The 20,481-nt window shown below is 35.5% G+C and overlaps 2 protein-coding genes across 4 annotated transcripts in view; one reads left to right on the top strand and one right to left on the bottom strand.

The window, feature by feature from the left end:
- The window catches only part of LOC136820140 (vesicular inhibitory amino acid transporter-like), a 20,500-nt gene extending 6,325 nt beyond the window's left edge, over positions 1–14,175 (bottom strand). The window contains exon 1 of one of the 2 annotated variants that reach the window (XM_067076379.1): positions 14,089–14,175. The gene's annotated coding sequence lies outside the window, so the exon portion shown is untranslated. Of the gene's footprint in view, positions 1–6,685; positions 6,854–14,088 lie in introns of those variants that run through there. The other variant, XM_067076377.1, reaches the window with a different exon arrangement.
- Positions 9,189–19,990, top strand: LOC136820138 (uncharacterized). Of its 2 annotated transcripts, XM_067076374.1 has the most exons (12): positions 9,192–9,425; positions 9,896–10,366; positions 11,242–11,382; positions 11,843–11,893; positions 12,838–13,070; positions 13,543–13,759; positions 14,129–14,278; positions 14,683–14,835; positions 17,865–17,998; positions 18,276–18,308; positions 18,521–18,550; positions 19,343–19,990. In XM_067076374.1, the coding sequence occupies exons 1-12, from the start codon at positions 9,374–9,376 to the stop codon at positions 19,385–19,387; spliced, it is 1,710 nt and encodes a 569-aa protein (XP_066932475.1). In that variant the 5' UTR covers positions 9,192–9,373; the 3' UTR covers positions 19,388–19,990. The 2 variants fall into 2 exon arrangements, with proteins under 2 accessions (XP_066932477.1, XP_066932475.1); XM_067076376.1 differs by lacking the exon at positions 11,843–11,893 and having other exon boundaries at positions 9,189–9,425.
- Positions 19,991–20,481: the final 491 nt, after the last annotated feature.

A 20,481-nucleotide genomic window follows, 5' to 3' on the forward strand; every position in this document is an offset into this window, starting at 1 on the left:
TTAAGCATAGTGAGCTTCAGCCGAAATTTACCGTATGCTTATAAACAAAATGAGTGTATTCAACACAAAAAGGGAAATGGAATTCCATAATGGCGGTCTTTGGCAAATTTCTAACCCAAACCATTTTGGTTCTCCTAGAGTATATCCAAAATACTTTCAACACTAAAAAATTTCAGGACTCTATTTGAAAGCATTTTTGAGATATTAGCCTGAGAAAATCAGACTTTAACTCTAAATATCGCGTTTTAGTGGGAAATGCAATACCATAATGGCAGACTTGGGCAAATTTCTGACCCAAACCATTTTGGTTCTCCAAGAGTATTTCCAGAATACTTTCAACACCAAAAAAATTTCAGGACACCAATTGAAACCATTTTTGAGATTTTAGCCTGAGAAAACCAAGTTTTAGCTTGAAATATTGGCATTTAGCATGAAAACTCAATTTCTAGGGCGCCATTATGGATTTATAGGAAATTTTTGAAAACTCAAGTTTGATTTTTCCTGGAGCTTTCTCTGAAGTGTTTCATTGCTGAAAATTTCAAGTGTATTCCTTAAAAAGTTTAAAAGTTGTGGGTCCTCAAAAATGCTGCTTTCATGCATTTTGCTACCCAGAATCAGAGAAAATCAGCCTTTTTAGTTTGAAATTGAAACATTGAGCAATCTTTCTGGGGTTATTTTGTCTTTTTGTGTTGAATATTAGTACAAGACACCATTTAGAAACCATTTTGACCCTTTACTGGGCTTTCATAGTCTTAAAATGGGCAAAAAATGCCATTTTTACTAATTTTTCGCTTTAGTGCGAATCAAAGACCCCCCTGGGCAATGCTGGATTTTTTACCTAGAAGGTAAAAAAATACTAAACTTTGAATTTTTTGGCATCATGCTAAAAATGGTAGTTGACGATCTACCCTAACAATATCATGCAAAATAAAGAGCACTTAAAATTGGTAAAATTTGGACATATTTGTCTCTTAATTTTAGAAAATCCATCCCTAAGTTTGGTTAAAACTGCTTGAAAAGAGAAAAAAATTGTAGTTTCTTCTAATTTTTTTTCAAACTGAGGCTGAGCATGTTCTTACGATGTTCTTAATTTTTGAACGAGTTTCAGCCTCAATGTTCTTATAAACTGAGTTCTAAAAGTGTAACAAGTTGCCTTACTGTTATAATCAAGGTCAATTACATCATAATTTGAATAGATGAAATTTTGGAAAATTGATTCCTTTTTTAGGGTGTTCCTTCAAAAAAGTGGCCTCTTATTTTCTTTTAAAAATTAAAAATTCTAATTACACAATATATCAATAATATAGTGTATGAATTACATCAAAATAAAAAAAATTTCATCCGATATGCTAAAGCTCTGAAAGACAGGAAAATTTTCAATCAATATCTGGAAGGTTAAGAATATTGCAAGACTGCCTCAAGAATTTTGTTGCGGCAGGCCTGGACCCCAGCCCTTTTTTTCAGGGATTGGTGGGTCCAACCAAAATATTTTCTGGTTTATCCGCAAGAGTAGTTGAACCCAACTGGGATTGCAGTACATCAACAATGGCCAACTATCATCCCTCTCTGTTAGGAAATTGGCCAGCTCCTTTAGAGCTTTAGCGTTGGCAGCCACCAATCAGAGCATCAGATAAGAATTCTATGAGTTCTGATTAAAAGCTTCAAGCCATCAGATATTTTGTTTACAACAAGCTTGTGTTTTCATTTTTTCAATTGTTATCTTTTTTTCTGCCGAAGTCAGCATTTTTTTATAAATTATGCCTGTGCATAGAAAAGTATAAAAAAATCCTGCAAAAGTTTTGAGCAGTGACTGGGTGCGCATTGACCAATCTGATGTGGACAAAATGGAGGAAAACAGAAAATCACTGTAGAACAAGATAGAGAAAAGGCTTCAAAACACTTTTTTTTGTAGAAAGAACACACAAATTAATTGCCTGTATGGAAAATCACAATTCGAAGTCAAATACCTTCCTGGAAAGAAAGTGCTACCATAAAACCGAGCCACTTTTTAACTAAAAATTGCCAAAATAAAAAAAATGCCACAAAATTTATGATTGCAGACAAATGGTAGACAGTTAAAAAATGAAATTTTGCAGAAAGTGTATCATTACCGAGCTGTATCTGATGAAAAAAGAAAAAAATACTTAGCACTTGACTTTAATGAGATATAAGCAAAAAATGATTTTGGACGGGACGGTACAGATATAGGGCAAATCGCCCTGCTAGACAAATTAGTTAAACCACACTGTAAACCAGAAAGTAAACAGTTTTTGATATCCATGGATAGACAACCTATTTTTCCATATCTCAAAAACAAAAATTAATTAAGACTTTAAAATGTCTAGCACTGTACTTTTGATTTGGTGGCCCGTGGCCTTTCAATGCCTTGTTCAACGGGTGGCTGTAAAATCTCACCCTTCATAATACCTCTTTTATTTGCTTTGATCCTAAGGTGTAGACTATTTCTCATCTTCAATTCTCAGAAGAAAGTGGAGATTTGATGTAAGGATTAGATTGTCAACAAAGTGCCGTAAAAAATCATTGAATAAAAGAAAATCTTAAAATTGATATTTTCAAATTGAAGAATTGGTGCAAAAAAGTGAACCATGGAAAAGTTTCATTTTTTATTGCTTTAACCCTATTCAACCTAGGCTTTTAGGGGCGGTTCAGAACTAGGGAGGGGGGGGGGGGGGGCTTTTCCTGTACCACCCCCAGGGGGGGGGTGAAGCAGTTATTACAAGACACCATGCCTACTAACTGCTTTCTCGGAAGAAGTTAGTAACACCACCACCTTGGTACACTTAGTACAGTTAGTACTAACTGAATTTAGCCTTGAAAAAGGCTTTTGACCTTCATAAATTCAATAAAATAAAATAAAATAAAATTTAATATCTTAAAAATGATTCAATTTTCCATAGCTTTCAAAAGGAAAAAACAACATTTTCGAAAATCAAATTTCTATTGCAACCAGCAAATTGTTTTTAAGATTTTAAAAAAAAAATTCGAAAATTTGAAAAAAAATCTACTTCCCAAAAAATTTTTTTGGTAAAATATGGTCTTTTTTTTAATTTTCTCACAAAATCCTATTTTTTACACAGTTAGTACCAAAATTTGACAAATTTTTAGCAGGGGACCACCCTTTTTTGCAGTTAGTACATCTGAGTACTAAGTGATTTTATCCAATTCATATGGCACACCACCACGGTACTAACCGGCATGATGTCTTGTACTAACTGCTTCACCCCCCCCTGCCACCCCTTAACTTTTGATCTAGTGGGTCTTTTTGGATGAAATTTGGCACACAAGATCCTTGTCACGTAAGGTAACTTTTGACAAAAAATTTTTTTGATGACGTCACTCATCATGCCCAAAGTGAGCAAAAACCGGAAATTTCCTTTGTTCTTATAAATAACTATTGTATTCTAACAAAAGCTTTAGAAAAAAGTTGCCTGAGTTTTAAAATGCTTATTTTATCCTAATTATTCAATAAATTACGGTTTAAACGATATATTTGACATTAAAAATAAATTTGTATTGGAAAAGCGTCAATTTTTGTGACACCTTACTGTCAGAAATGTCATCATGCTCAAGGTGTGAAAATCTTTAGGTGTCAAATTTTTTTTTATTTTGAAGCTAAATAAAAGTTAGGAATTTACAGAAAATTTCAAGGCAAAAGCTCTATTATTTCAGGAGCTATTACCAATAATTTGACCTCCGAACAGAAAGAGCCCCCCCTAGTTCGAATAGGGTTAAAATTGTAATGGGGGATTTTTCAAGTTTTGTTTGGTTTTTTACACAAACCCCTGTAACTCTGGATGAGGCTTTTTTATTTGAATGCATGCCTTTTTAATACTCAAATATAAAAAAAATTAAAATTTTTTAACTTGGTCATTAGTCAAAAAAGTCATTAAAATTGATTAGCCTCTGCGATGGAGTGCAAGGGTGAAAGCCACATGAATATGGTTCATCCTATAAAAGGAAGTTCATTCTATGGTGGCCTATCTCAGTGTAGACCTAACTCTTCATACAAAAATTACGGGAAACGCATATTTGGACTTTGTACCCTATGCTGCACTCAAGCACTTGGGCCAAAATCCCGCAAAGGCGAGACAAAAATCAGTTTTTTGAAGTTTGCAAAAAAACGCCACATAGAAGATCTTTCAAATTCAGTATGTGAATAGAGCAGTAAAAAATACAACTTTTCTATTTTTCCTTTTTTTTGCAAAAGTTCTAGTAATGAAAATAAAGGGATAATGATAATTGAATACTATCCATTGATGATCCGCGGCACTATCGTAAAGCTAGAATCGCTTCGCGTACTCTTCGCTTGAGAAAACGATTGACAGATTGAAGTTTTTCATCCCCGCGGTGCGCGCTGCGCGGGAGCTCGGGCGCTCTGCGAGAGTTCTCGGCTCAATCCCACTGACCTTTATATAGCGTCTCAATCCCAGCCAAGCAAAATCTTTGATCGGAGTTTTTTGAAAATTGGTACCCTAATGTCGGCACTACTCGATAGCGGTGTAAATGCATCGAGAGCGCTAGGTCTACTTTTCCTCAAATTCTTTTGATGATGTAGCGGCGTTAGACGTTAATTTTTAGCATTGCAATGGCTTCTCCTTGGGTACCAATTCTAAATAAACTCCAATCAAAGATGGTAGATAGATATTGTTTGGTCCAGGGTTATATAAAGGTCAGTGCTCAATCCTCGGACCGCGCTAAAATGGTAGACTGAGCTGTGATAGATCATTTCGATGGAAGTTGTTGGAATGTTTACAAGGCTCTTGACAGAATATTGTTTGTTTTATTGTCAATGATGACAGTGCCGTTATAAATTTTGTTAGATCTGACAAATTGATGTTTGTAAGTGCACTTTATAGTTTTGATTCCCATTGAAGAATCATATTCTGGTTTTCATGTTATTAGATGCTGTTTTAGAGCTTTAGAGCTACACTGTATCTTGAAGTGAAGGTGGTTGAACAAAATGTTTTTGGCACATTGATGGAACTGACAGTATTCAAAAGACTGTCGTGTTCGTCAAAACATTATTTGTGACGTTATTATATTTCAGTGTAAAAAGATATAGTGTTCTGAATTGATAAACAAAGAATAAGAAGTCCTGTACATTTATTTTACTACCGTAGAGTCGTTTAATCTCGACATACGTCTTGCAATCTCGACATAGCTGTAGGCTGGTCTTCGAAATAAAAAATCAAACATAAACAAATACATACCAAAGTTATCAATCAATCACTAAAATGTACTCTCTATCACGTCACAGATTGTTAATATGAGAAATGTGAAGTGTTATTACTTATACTTATATTTGAAAAGAAAACTTTAACGATGTAGTAATCGCTAAAAACTAATTAGCATGCTTTCAACGAAGATGTCTAAATCACAACAACACAACATTTTGCACGCGAGGAATTTTTTAGTAGACATTTTTACCGTGAACCGAAAATAATAAAAAGAACCCGGTTTCCTTTTGAATTTAATGTGACCGCCATACTGGCCATCACAGCGTGCGGCCTGTTAGCGCCTAGAGCGTGTGTTTTTATATATAAGGAAGAGGAAACCAGGCTAAGCGCGCGAATTATTTTTATCACGTGACTTGAAGCCTAATAAAGTTGTAAAATTTTAATGATGGACACGAGAAAGTTACGAGGAAGTTTGCATGCGTTTCGTGTGTTGTGTAAAACTGCTTATAATTTGGCTTTCTTTTTAATTGAAAGGATTGCAATGTTTACTGAACTTCTAGTTTGATAGATGAACTTGTTCGATAAGAATGATACCAAGAATTTCATTCAAGGTTTGTTTTGATTATTTTACAGATCCGGTGTCGAGATTGCAAGACGTATGTCGAGATTAAACGACTCTACGGTAATTTTGCTGGTAAAAAAAGGAAAATTCTGTAGTGAAAAAAATTACATAAAAAATCCACAGACCTGCCAACATTGTGTGAGATAGATATTTCGAAGCAAAATCCTAAATTTAGCCTGATTTTCCTTTTTTATGAAATTTCAATTTAGCAAATTTGGGCTGCACAAACAGTCATTTTTAAATCAAGTGCCCCCCCCCCCGGCACCTCATCATGAAAATGACCCAGAAAGATAGGAAAGAGTCCAGACATAGGTTGTCCAAACAGTAAAAGGAACCTCAAAAGCTGGCGACACAAGACTGAAAAGAGTTTGACATTTTGGAGAGCCTTTATTCCAGGCGATGTCAATCAACAGTTCGATTACCGAACTAATAATCTAACTCAATCAAACTTCGATTACTGAACCAAATCGAACAGACATCAAACCGAAAATAGGTTTTCGATAAGTAATCAAACTTTAACCGGACTGAAGAATTTCCCGTAAAGTTCAATTACTGTTCGATCAGGTTCGGTATAAATCGAACACCTATTGTTCAATTTTCCGTTTGATGGTTCGATATATACGAAAATTGGTTTGGTGGATTCGGTGTTGGCATTGCTTGCTACGCCCCAGTCTGGAATTCATACACAGTACGCCGAATATATTCGGCGTGAGAATGCCCTTAATTGGGTGTAACCTTCTTGATCCTCAAAATATCTTCGGTGTGGCTTTTGCATGGATTCCACACTGGGCTACGCCTGGATTATTCAAAGAAGGCAAGGATCAAACATTAGCTTTTATGAAATTTCAATCAAAAAAATACGTACATTCAAATCAATCGGTTTTCTGAAATCTCACAACAACCTGATCTGACTGTCTTTTTTATCTATCCATGTGTTTCTTTTTCCAAGACAGCGTCCATTCCAGTAAGGCACTTTAAACAACGTTCTCAGTTGCCACACCAAGTGGTGTTTTATTATTCGTGAGCCGCTAGGCGTTCTATTCTAGACGGCTGTCTAACCTCTCATTCCGGTCACGTCTCAGACGTCTCAAAGTGAGTCTAAATAGGCGCCGATGAGTCCGACAGACAGGGAAAGATCTAGTTTCAATCACCAATTCCGCCCTTCTCCTCTTTTTCTCTATTTCCTATCTCTAACTCTGTTTTTTCTGAATTTGACTATTTGAAGCTATTTTGATAATGCTAAAACTATACTCCCACACCTCGGTTCGAACCACCAAATGCAAGCAACCTTGGATCCCAAACTCGACGCCTTACCACGTCTTGCACTTTCGTCGCACAGCAAAATCTCGCAATTCATAACATATTATACCGAACTGGCAAAAGACGGGGGTAATGTTATTATAATATGGGTAAAAGTAACCCTTTTTTAAACCTGACTGAAATTGGAGCCGTTACTAGCAAACCTGTGGGGCCCAAGGCGCCGAGTATGCATCCGGCACAGTGACAAGTCGTTACTAGCAACCCTGACCCTAACTGACTGACAATAATCGAATCCTGTCCGACAGTCGGGTTCAATCTCATTTTCGATCAGATCCTAGGTACACAGCGCACGACACGCACGCACTCCATATGTGGAACTTTTTTCGGGGTGATTGGTAATTTTCCCTTGGAAATTAATATCATATGAGGGTGCATGCTATTTTCTGTTCAATTAAATGAAATAATACACAGACCTCTCTTCGAGAAAGACGTTGAAAAAATTGATTTTCTGTCATCCATTCAATGTCCTTGGAAATTCTAGAACTCTTTTCCATTGTTTTTGCTTATTGTAAAAGTTATAATCTCAATTCACAAATTTCCTTTTGGTAAAATCCGCCGAATTATATACCCACTAAAATTTTAAAAGTTGACCAACCGCCAAATTAAATACATACCAAATTTGATAAAAATCTTTTTAGGATAGAATTATATATGCCGACCAACCCAGATTCTATTCAGCACGCAATCAATGCAGAGAAAAGTAACCATGACCGAGACCATAAAGACAATCCAATATCTTGGATTAAATTCAAAGTTGATATTTTTTCGCTTCGTTGAAAACACAACTCAGAAATGTCATCGATGCTTTTCAAAAAAAGAGTCAATGATAAGGAATCATAACATAAAGATTTGTCTATTATTTCGATTCCATTGAAGTAACATCACCATAATTAATAGTTTAGTAATTACTGTTACACATTTGGGAATCATGTAGAAGATTTCTTTTGAAAAAACTGGGAATTCGTCAATAATAAACAAGTACATTGATACATTCTGCTAGACATTAATAAGATATGGTAATATTTGCTCTTGATCTTTGATTCTTTCTACAGTGATTAGATCCCAGGGGGTACTGACCTTGACGGCTGACGGGGACGTGCCGCTGGAGTCCGAAAAGTGGACCCTGTCAGATATGAATGTTTGGTAAATTTGGGAACCTGTCAGAACGAAAAGTCGGAAATTCTTTTAATTTTCACCCAGAAAATTGATAAAAATGACTAAAAAGTAGACAAAAAATTTAAAACAATTTCTAATTTTTACCCTGAAAATTGTCCAAAATTACCAAAAGTCGACCCTGTCAGATTAAAATTTTGAAAATCAGTTAATTTGGGACCCTGTCAGATATCTTCAGAGCCTAAAAAAAGGACCCTGACCAGCGGCACGTCCCCGTACCCAATTTTGGCTAAGTGCCTCCCCCGGGGATTAGATTGACACATGCGCGATAAAATTTCTATTATTGGTCTTAAGAGGTTGATATATTCTTTGAAAACTCAACCTCTTATACTGAGGGTAGTATCTTTAAGTAAGAACTGTTAAAATACCAAGTGATTTTTTTATTTACAAGTGCCTGAAATTTCTCTATCCGCCAAATTAATTACCCGCCAAACATCGCGTTTCGATCAAAGGCTAAATGTGACACGCCAAAAGTACTTTGTGAGAACCTTTTAAATTCATGCTAGACAAGGTCTGCTCTGTATAAAGAATGGGCGGTAGCACTTGATATGACCGACCGGACGACATGTATTGTTGTGTTTTGATGATGTAGCAGAAATAGTTAGGGTCGAAAACACGGGAAAATTCTTTTTAAGGGTCAACATTTTATCTAATCAAAAAAATCTTGACAAAAAAGACAATTTAGGGAAACTTTTCAGAGCGCAATTCTAAAAGCCACGTTTTTACCGCATACAGTTGAATGTCGCTTTTGTTTTTAATGTTTACAGAAGAAATGTAACAAAAAAGAAAACAAAAGAAACGTTTCAAACAAAGACATTTACTCAACCAGAAACAATTGTTAAATGTAACGCATGGTTAATTTTGGAGAACAGATTTCTTTACAATATTATCTTCCCTGGAGGCCTTGGAATTTTGGAGAAAAAGAAATTATATTTTGATTACATTTTTTATTAGACAAAACAAAAATGATAGATTGTACCACGTGATATTCAAATTCGAATACGACAATTCATGATTGATTGACTGACAAACAAACGAAACTTTTCAATTTCTTTCGAAGATGATGAAGACACTTCTTGTTTTTTGTTGCATTGCATTGCTTTTTGGCCAAGGTAAGACACTGATGCTGCGTAAGAAACACTTTTTATCTTCTCTTGGCCGATCTTTCGAACCCGCCTGGGGAATTTTAATCTACCGTGCAATCACAGATAAAGCTCTATCAGTCTGATGTCAGATAGTGTGTTTTACGCACACCCATTTAGTTGACCAACACAAAATCTCTGAAAACCAGCCATAAATCTGTAAACAAAGGGCATCACATTGAAGGCAAGATTTTTCTGCAGACCACTAAAAATAGCAAACGCAAAATCTTGTCATAATGTCATCATGCTAAAGGTGTGAAAAATCATAGGTGTTAAAAAATGATTTTATACTAAAGCTAAATGGAATTTCTGTCTGATTACTACTATATTACTTTAGGAGCTAATAACATTTCCCGCGGTCGAACAAGAAAGACCCCTCCCCTCATCCTAGTAAAAAAGGACTAGGATAGTTTTATATCCCTTTAAATGTTCTCTTTAAGCATTTTCACTCGATGTCGTCCAGAACAAAACAGGTGCTCAACAAGTAAAAGAAGCTTTATCGAAAGCTGAGAAGGAATCAAATTTAGCTTCCAAAACAACATTAATTCAACCGTCATCACGAACGCAGTCAACTAAAGATGAATCTAAAGCACATTTCATCAGACCTGCAAGTGCTAAAGATTTACCGTCAAATGAAGATAAAATTGATAAAATCATTGATGCAAAAATGGCACAACTTGAGAAATTAAGAAAACGTCATAAAGCTGAAAAAGCAGCTTCATCTAAACTGAACAAAAAAGTGAAAAACGAAGATAACGACAATGATAATACTGAAAATTTAACAGCTTCATTGAAAAAGACTGAAAGTGTAGAAAAAGAAAATTCCAAACTTGAAGAGGCTTCTGATAAGAAGATGGCCACCATGGCAAAGAAGTTGACTAGTTTAGTGCAGAAATTTCAAAACAGAATAGGTAAAGTATTTTGCAACGGGTTTTTTTTGTGAGAAGAATGCCTTACAATTTCAGCCCCACTGGGTAATTGGAATTGATTTCATCCCCGTTCCAAATTCAATGGAAAAAACCACCCCACTGGATTTTTTGAGCTTGGAACAATATAATTTCTAGTCCCCATTTGGATTCCGATAGACATTTTTTTATCTCAGCGCTGTGAGAGAAAAATTTCACCGGGACTGTGAGACAGGGTTGTGTTGTTTGTAGCTGTCATTATTTGAAAATTTGATCAATGTAAAGTTAAATCCTATACACGTCTTTTTTTTTTTAAGAAACTAGTTTTACCAGTTACTAGTTTCTTAAGAAATCGGCCTTTTGAGCCTTAAATGTTTCTTACATGTTTCTAAACTTTTTGACATAATTAGCCTTGATTGGAAGGTTCTTATAAAAAAACGAATCAAAAAATGTTATTTTCTCATTCTCAGCCTCAGCATGTTTCTTAGATGTTTCTTAGTTTTTAGGCATTCTTAGCCTCATGTTTCTTAAAAGTGTGTTTCTTAAAAAAAAAATGACGTGTAGACCGATTCCGTATGATGACGAAACCCACGATCAGCCAATTTTCTAAGAAATGGGTGATTTAGTAACACCTTACTTAGCTCCAAGGCTTTAAGTGTTCCTGTCTGACCTGCGCATGGTTTTCTGTTTGTTTTTTTATTTCGTGGGTGAAAATTAGTCAGTTGGGAACAGGCAGCTTTGCTTGAGATTTGGTTGAAGATAGTGCTTAACTGTATTTTGCTGAATCAGTCTATTGTTTGAAACTGTTTTTTTGAGGAGTTTTAATACGAGACTCTGCAGGTTGCTTCATTTTCATTTCTTCAACTTCTTTTTATACGTAGGTCATATAGCAAAGATCGAGAAGAAGATCGAGAATGGAGGGCGTGATGTAGATGAAGATGATGAATCAACGAAAAAGATCGCACGTGGTAAACCTTCACATATGCCCACATCATTGGGCGGTCTAGATGTCACCGCCCTGAGTAAGTATCAATTGGGCGGAGACTATGTTGCAACGTTGAAGATTTTCCACCTCATTAACTAAATTAAGATTAACCGTGATTAAAATGGCCTTTTGATCATGTCTTTGAGCGGGACAAAAATACGTCTAGGTGACAAAAATGCTCAGACGATTCGGTAACGAACATCATGAAAACTAGTTTTCTTATATAAAAGACCTGTTTCAGGTTGATTCTACACATATCGCTTAAGTCGCTCTCCATAGCAACAGAAAACTAAAGAAGCCCCCATAAACCCTCCATAAGTCCTCTTTTTCTCCTAGTTTTATAGTGTTTTAGTTATATAGATATAATAAAAATGTCACCTAATAAATTTTTCACAGAGCTAACTCTGACTAGTAAGCTCCTGTGTATTAAAGAACCGAGTTTGTGTGATCTTTAACCAATATCTAACATCTACTAACGTATAATGATGATCTTTCAGGAAGAGCACTTGGTTTGTTAAAATCCAGAAGTTTACTGAATAATAAGAAAAGTATGTTATATTATGCTTCTACTAACACAAATGCCTGTGTCGTCTTAGATATTAGATGTTAAAAAAGCATGATTCTTCTATTCACAAGTTCTATATAATACCCAGGGGGGGGGCACTTTTAGGCAAAATTGGGTACGGGGACGTGCCACTGGTCAGGGTCCCTTTTTTAGGCTCTGAAAATATCTGACAGGGTCTTAAATTCACTAATTTTCAAGATGTTTATCTGACAGCGTCGATTTTTGGTAATTTTTGACAATTTTCAGGTTGGAAATTAGAACATTATTCAATTCTGCGTCTACTCTTAGTCTACTAAATCTACTTTTTTGGCCACTTTTCATGGTGAAAATGAGAAAAAAAAATTTTCTGACAGGGTCCCAAATTTACCAGATATTCATACCTGATAGGGTCGGCTTTTCAAACTCCAGCGGCACGTCCCCGTCGGCCGTCAAGGTCAGTGCCCCCCGGATATAATACTACCATTACTGGTAACATTCCGCACAAATACAGGCACAGAAGCATGACATCACATACGTACACCTGCACGCTCTTTAACATAATAGTTGATAGTTGATAGTTTTTCACCAACTCTCTGATTGTTTTTACCAGTAAGAAAGCTGACAGCCAATATTTGAATGTTTTTTGATAGCTTTAAAGATAAGTTGTATAAATGGTTACGGCGGGTAACCATGGGGTAATGGCGAGACTTTCATTATTCGTTTTTTAAGCCTTAGAGTTTTGCCTGGGGATTAGTGGCGTTAGTTATACCTACAAGAGAAGAGGGTGCTGTCCCTAGCAGTACAGGAATTTTTTTTGTAATTTTCGGCATATTCATATTATCGGCTCATAGATTTCAATCAATAACTCTTTATTTAAAAATACAATTGGCTGTCAGCTTTCTGATTTGAGATTTTAACAAACTACAAGCTGAACCCTTAAATTTTTAGACGCAGACGATTCCAATGGCAAAGCTTCATACAAAGAAGACGTCAAATTAGAAGATAAACTTGCTTTGGAGGCTGAAGAAGAGAAAAAAGTCACAAATACCGAAAATTATGACGATGATAGTGCCTCGGAGGCGGCCGCGGGCGTTGATAAATCAAATGTAGACGCGTCTACCACTTCAAGTAGTCTTTCAACTTCGTTGTCACCTAAAGATCAGGCATCACAAGAAATGCAGGTTTGTAGGGTTACACTTGATGCTTTTATTACATGAAAGAAAGAATCAGAAAATGACAAAGGAAACAAGATCTCTCTTCCGATCAACATTTATCGAAAATCTCACGATAGAGTTCCAGTGAATTTCGCATGCCTCCCAAGAGAATTATTCTAAATTTCTGACACAAAAGTATCGATCAGGACAGTGTTTTGTCTGATGTTTATAATTCAACAGTAGGATTCTATTTACATAAATACTATTCTTGTCATTCAGTAGTGTAAGCAGGGATGAAGTACGATCTGCGTTGGAGAGCAGATTTTTACGACAAAGCACTTTACCTATTCATTGTATAAAAGCATTATTATTGTGTCGTTAAAACATGCTTTCCTAAGCAAATATTCAACCCTGTCTACGCTACTGTCATTTGCCGGACATACTGTATACTGCAAGTTTGGTACACAAAAATAAGAATCTTCTCCGATCAATACCACAGAACTACAATGCGTTGATCTCATCAGAGAGTAACCGTGAATTGACACAAATCCAAGACGAAATAAACAAAGCTACCACAAGTAGTATGGGCAAAGTCAGCGTTGTTGGACAACAACAAAATGTACAAGCAGAATCACAATCACCACCTGCTCTGCCAGGGTTGGGAGGTGCTGAGAATATTGAAGGGAATGGACCTACCGGTGCTCTAGAGGGACTTTGTAAGTTGGAGGATACATTATTTTCCCATTATTTTCAACAGAACTACATTGAATTCTATGATGGCAGTAGAACAAAGTATTTTCCTTTTTTATGTTATTTTTATTATATTGATTAGAAAGAGTCAGAAAAAATCAAATCTTTCACTACTTTGAGGAATCTGAATGAAGATCAAAATAAAAAATATCATAAAACTCTCATAAAGCATGATTTCTTTTTATTTGTTATCGCATTGTCATTCAAGTTGAAATCAATTTAATTTTCTCAGTTCCCCAGGCATCAAACCCATAGATTGATTAACTAATTAAAAAATAAGTAACGTATTTCATACCTTGTTATTATCATGTTATGTTTTTCCTCAAATTGTTTAGTGAATGGTGGTACTCCAGGAGCGGGCGGAGACACAAGTGATCCATTGGCAGCCGCCCTTGCTGCAGGGAATCAAGCAGGTGGAGAAATGGGCGCAACTGGCGGTAATGATGCAACCCTTCAGCAAGCTACATCGATCAATGATTTGACAGGTAGGTAGACGATGAGGTCTTCGTGAAGGGAGTCAATGAAACTGGCCTATGATAAAAATGATAAAAGTAAAATATCAGGCATACATAACACTGTAGTGCGTATTTGGTGAATAACTTCATTTTCAATCAACCAATAAATCAACGTGGAACGCAAATTTGTTCGAGTTAAGGAAATTTCGAGTTATGGGGTAAGGTTTATGAGGCTTCTTTAACTGAAGGGACAAGAAAACTCATCCGAGTTAAAGAGACTCCACTGTAGAAAGATTTTCATAATAGAAGCCCATATACTAAGAAATTTTGTTCTTGAACAATAAAGGGAATAAAGTACTGTTTGGGAACTCGTTTCTAGAGTAGGTAGTTTTCAAAACATCTCAAAAAAGAAAAATTTGCTCCACTTTTTCTAGGTGAAGTGGGTCAACAACAACAGCAACAGCCTGGTGGTAGCGATGTCGCCTCTTTGAATATAGGAGGAGGTGGATCAAATGGACAATCACCAATAGAGGTGGGGTCTAGCACACCCGTTGATATGGGAATGTTCGGTGCTAACAACCAACAAGGTAATGGATCTGAAAGGGCGTCTAGTTTAGCTCTGGAAACTACCTAATAAATTCAGTAACTTAGATTTTTTTACACCCCTGTCTCAGTGCCCCGGTAGAACTTTTTCCCTCAGTGGGGATGAAAATTGCTATCAAAATGCCAATGAGGATAGAAAATCTATTAAAAGAACCATTCCTTTTTCATTGGCAAGAAGAAAGATAGACTTAAATTTTGATGGGTCATTTATTAAATTCGATTCATTAGATCAAAAGTTATGCTCAATTGAATAGAAAAGTTACTTTCAGAAAGTGCTGAAAAACGTTAAAAATCGACCTGTCAAATTAAACAGAAGCATAATTACATGATACATCAGTATTTTCGTTTCAGTCATTAAAAATGATAATTAGCTGTCTAAATGACTTTTTTTTGAATACCGTAAATCACCGATTAAGCGCCCCGCTTGAATTAGCGCCCCGCTCGAATAAGCGCCCCCTTTAAATAAGCGCCCCCTCCAGGGAATGAGCGAATGAGCGCCCCCCTCAGAGCCTGAAAAATTAAATTAGCGCCTGGGCGCTTAATCGGTGATTTACGGTAAAGGAAAGTTGAATTTCAATGAAATGAAGAAAATTCGTCGAAAAAGGCCAAATACATCAAATACGGGTTTCGAGGTAGATCCAGTCTTACATAGACTTTATCCAGTCTAGAACCAAGAATCTGAGGAAAATTTCGGTAAAAGTAAATTAAAGTGATTTTGATGAAGATTTTAAACCCTTTCAACCCTTCAGTTTCAAAATTTATGTGTTTAGTTACTGAAAAATCCTCTTAATCATGTAAAGGCTATTGCGATTGCCAATTTTAAAATAACAAGTGATACTTTTATGGACCTACCTGGTTATGCATTTAACAAATATAATTGATATCTACAAAACAATCATTCAGAACATAAATAGTGACAATCTATCAAAATTAGTCGTTTGTTTCTTATAAAAATTTCATGCTCTTGAAGTAATCTTTCATATTCAAGACTTCGTGAGCAAAAAAAAACATCTATCTCATTAAAAAATTGAGTAATTTGGCTAATAACATTGATCATGGAGGTATAAAGAAACAGGAGAAGTATGCTATTGTAACCAAGCTCGCCCTACGATTAAAAAAATTACGATGTATGCATGCTCATAATCTCATATATCGTGCATTCTTAATGAGCTTTTTTATCCATAGGTGAAATCCTATTGGCTCATTTAAGCTTTAGAAATTAGATGAGACGAGATTCATTGTTTCTGACATCAGTGTAAGAAAATATTTGGACTAAAAAAAGGCCTGTAAACTTGGCAATCCTTCATCAAATGATAAGATTTTTCGATCAATGTTTTCCTTAAGGTGAACTCTATTGCTTGATACTTTCCTCCAAAATTCTCCAGCGACTTTATGTCTACACATTGAGTCTGAAATCGTGTGTGCTTATAAAGAACTTTTCATTTTCTGGCTTGAGAAAATATTTTTTCAAAACAAAATTGAACGGATAGCGAAATGGAACATAAACTTGCTTCCTGGACGAATTTTTATCTAATTTTCGTATATTAAAAGGCGAGAATCTTCAATACTGATTATTAGAATGTTCATAGCAAACTTGAGTTCTACTAAAAAGTCTTATTTCATCGGGCGAGCTTAGAATTTCTTTTGATACATTTTATAAAAGAAATCAAAAGACTTTAACGACCAATTACCGACATATTCAACTCCTGTTTTTCTTTATACCTCTATGCATTGATGTATGCTTATTAATAGTGATTCTTATAAATAAAGATGCGTTTTTTGAGCTGAAAAATTCTTTTTTCACAAAAATCTTTTACCTACTTTCATGTAAAAAATCCAAAAAACCCTTTCTTAAGCCGTTTTTTGGCCCAAATTTGCCCAAAAACATTTCTTTTCAAAAATCGGGCTCCAAAAAACCCTTTCTTAAGCCGTTTTTTGGCCCAAATTTGCCCAAAAACATTTTTTTTCAAAAATCGGGCTCCATCACATTTGAGGGTTTAAAGTTATGCATCTTTGTGCAAAAAATCATAAAGAATGAAAGAGCCAATTTCGAGAAAAGCTAATACCTAAGTAATTGATAATGTGCTTATAAAAAAATATCGAATTTGGCCAGTTTTTCTATAAAAACACGCTAAGCAACCAAAATTTCATGTCTAAACACACATACTCTCTAAAAGTAAGCCCTCATGAGCAAAAGAACCGTCTATCTCATAAAAAAATTGAGTAATTTGACTAAGAACATTGATGTATGCTTATTCTTATAGATAAACATGCGTTTTTTGAGCCAACAAAATTTTTTTGCAAAAATCTGCTTGAGCCATCTTTTACCTATGATGGTACCCTACTTTCGTACAAAAAATCAGAAAAAATTAATAATCCAATTTTTCACAAAGTCTAAAAAACCCGTTTTTTAGCCGTTTTTTTTTTTTCGAAAGTCGGGCTCCGTCACATTTTGGCCACCACCATTTCGCACCTTTGTACCAAAAATCAAAAGATTACTATGATTCAATCCTGAGAAAAGTTGGTAACAGACGAACGAACGAACGGACGGACGAACAAACACAGGTTAATTTATAAGACCTCCACCGGGGTAGGTCCAAAAATTTGATAGGTCGATTTTCAACGTTTGCGTGAGCACTTCTGAAAGTAACTTTTTCATTCAATTGAGCATAACTTTTGATCTAATGAATCGAATTAATAAATGACCCAATAAAATTTGTGTTTATCTTTCTTCTTTCCAATGAAATAGTAATGGTTCTTTTAAAGTTTTTAGATTTCGAGAAAATTAGTTTCAAAGAGAGAAACTTTTTTATGGCGTACCCGGTACATATTCTTGAAAATAGAGTAGAGAAAGAAGAGTTTTAAACTTATCATTAAATTCAAAATTGAGAATGCCTCTTAAATTACTTTGACCTTTACAGGGTCGTCTTCTTTGTATTTTTCTGACAGAAGAGTTTCCATAACTCGAAAATATCAAACTGCTTGATTTATGTTCTCTCGATTACTACAATAGGGACACAAGGAGCAGAACAAGGTGCAGGAAGTGAAGGTGGGATACCTCAAGAAATGCAAAGCCGATTGACAGAACAGCAACAACCTTCTGGTGAACAACAATCTTCTGATGGACAAGGAATGTCTTACAAAAAGGTAACAGTGCGCTTTCCATAGCCATTTTTTACAGGGCCAGCATCCTTGACTGATCAACGTAAAGGTAAGAACATGAAAAAAGCTCTGCCCTATGTGTCTCAATGAATCGGATTTGTTTGTTTTATAGTGTGAAAGCACCTTTTTAGATTTAAGAATTTAAAGCTAAATTAAAATTAAAAGACCCTTAAAACAACATATAGATGAAAAGGCTAACTTGTTACATGTTAACTGCTGCATCATTGTCTAATTCAAAATTTGAACCTTTTTAACTTTTCAGTCCAAAATCCTGAAGAAAAGGAAACAGAAAAAGGTAGGAATTCCAAATTAACTCGCATTCGGGTAAACGTTTTTTTTTGCAGGGGGTTCAATACAAAGGGATGTGCGAGTTTGACAGGGTGATAGAATTCTCGATAATATATTAGCATTCTTTATGTCGTTTTTTCACAATTTTACCACGGCTTGTGACGGTATTTAGTTGTTTTCATTATTTCGTTATCTAAACAACGATGATTTCTATTTCAGAACAAGATAAATCGATTTGCCAAGCAAAAGGTAAGTACGTATTTGGGAAGAAGTTTGATATTGGCATTATTTATCATATCAAACACATTTGCTACAAAAATAATACACAAGGGCAGAATAAATATCAGTACATGTCATTTCCAATACGTAATAGTTATCAGACAGGTACGAGTACAATACAAGAAATATTTTACGAGTTCCGAGATTTTTTTGCATAATATGTAAAAAAATTTGGAAAGAGTAAAATATTTCTGTATTGTACGAGCTTGCGTCTGATAATTAGTTTATCGGTGATCTAAAAAATGCACTTTCTTGTTGGAAAAAAGCGCAGGGCACTCTTGTAGAAAAGTGACGTTAAGGCCGGTCTCCACTTGCGCGCGCTGCGATCGCAACTTTGGCTTCAATCATTTTAGCTTTGAGAAAAGATTACGTCATAAAAACGCAGCGCGTGCTTGGAAAAAAAGTTTTTTTCAAGCGCGCGATCGTTACGTCATATCACTCCAATGGAATTGCTTCATTTTTCTTTTGACCAATAGCGTGAAAGCTTTGCTCGAAGAAGAGCGATCGCAGCGCACGCAAGTGGAGACCGGCCTTTAGATTGCTGCTACCGCTACAATGCAACAACATCTTTTCGTCAATTTATATTTTTACATGTAAAATACAAGATATATTGTACTCTTTTTAACCAATCAGATTGTTGATATTTTTTGGATCGCTGATAATAAATCATTTCAGTCAATGGAATGTTGATATCAGAGAGGTTTAAGGCTCTGTAAAAATTATTATCACCTTCAAATTGACTTGATAATTTCTTTTTTATAGAATTATAAACGAACCGTGGCAAAACGTCCACCAAAAGGCCTTTGAAAGTGCAATATCATTTCGGTGGACAAATTCTACCGCTGTAAACTGCTTAAAAAGAATCGAGCTCAAGCTTACCAGGTTCCATTTTATTGGGATAGCCTAAGAAGCTAAAACCTTGTTACTGGCGCATGTGGAAATCATCAACAAAAGATGAGATCACACCACAAGACTAGATTACCATCAAATTCTGTCTTAGGGTGTCCGAAAAAAAAGTATCGAGCTTGAACATGTCATTGAGTAGCAAAGTTTGTGTTTATGTTATCTTTTTACAAAATTTAATTCGAAAAGCCCTTTTTATTACTCCCTTGTTGTCGCACAAATGTACGTCTATAAAGAAGCAATAGAAAAATATGGAAAGCTCGCTCACTCGAAGATTTTGGGAATATGGTATAAACATCAAAACTTTTTACTCTTAGTTGTATTTCGACTCGATACTTTTTTGGGACACCCTGTACATAGGTTTTTTTGCTAGCAAACTTTGTATCAAATAAAATAATTATGTAAATATTTTTCAAGATATTCTTGTATTTTTAATTGATTTTAACAATTGAAATTAATTAGATTAAAAACCGCATTAAATTGGATTACACGCCATCCATTATTAAATTTACAATTTCCATTCGACTAACTTGGTAGCCTGCCTGTTTCATTGCTTTTAAACTTAAATCTTCCTAAAATGTTCCTTCGAAGCCCAGCCAAGCAAAATGACTGATGGGTATGTGCGGGCACTAAGGGTGTGTTTTTCAAGGCATCCGGAATGCACTGTAAGGGTGGGTTTTTTGCCGCCTGCACTGTAAGGGTACGAATTTCTAAATTCTAACAAAAATGAAATTGTCCAGTCAAAGTTTTTTTTAAGGGATTCAATCCCCTTTACCTAATTCAAAAATTCACAAACGAAAATTTTGTTTGACCCATTTCAATCATTTCAGGGAAAAAAGCTAGACTGCACTGTAAGGGTATTCAACTTGGCGAAAAATGCACTGTAAGGGTGTATTTTTCGGGAAAAACCACTGCACTGTAAGGGTGCGATTTTGAACGCCAATTTTTAGCCCGCACATACCGTCAGTCCAAAATCCGACTGCCCCCCCCCCCAGGGC

Source organism: Clytia hemisphaerica, unplaced genomic scaffold (assembly GCF_902728285.1).
Source record: "Clytia hemisphaerica strain Z4C2 unplaced genomic scaffold, Clytia hemisphaerica genome assembly, whole genome shotgun sequence".
Classification (NCBI taxonomy): domain Eukaryota; kingdom Metazoa; phylum Cnidaria; class Hydrozoa; order Leptothecata; family Clytiidae; genus Clytia; species Clytia hemisphaerica.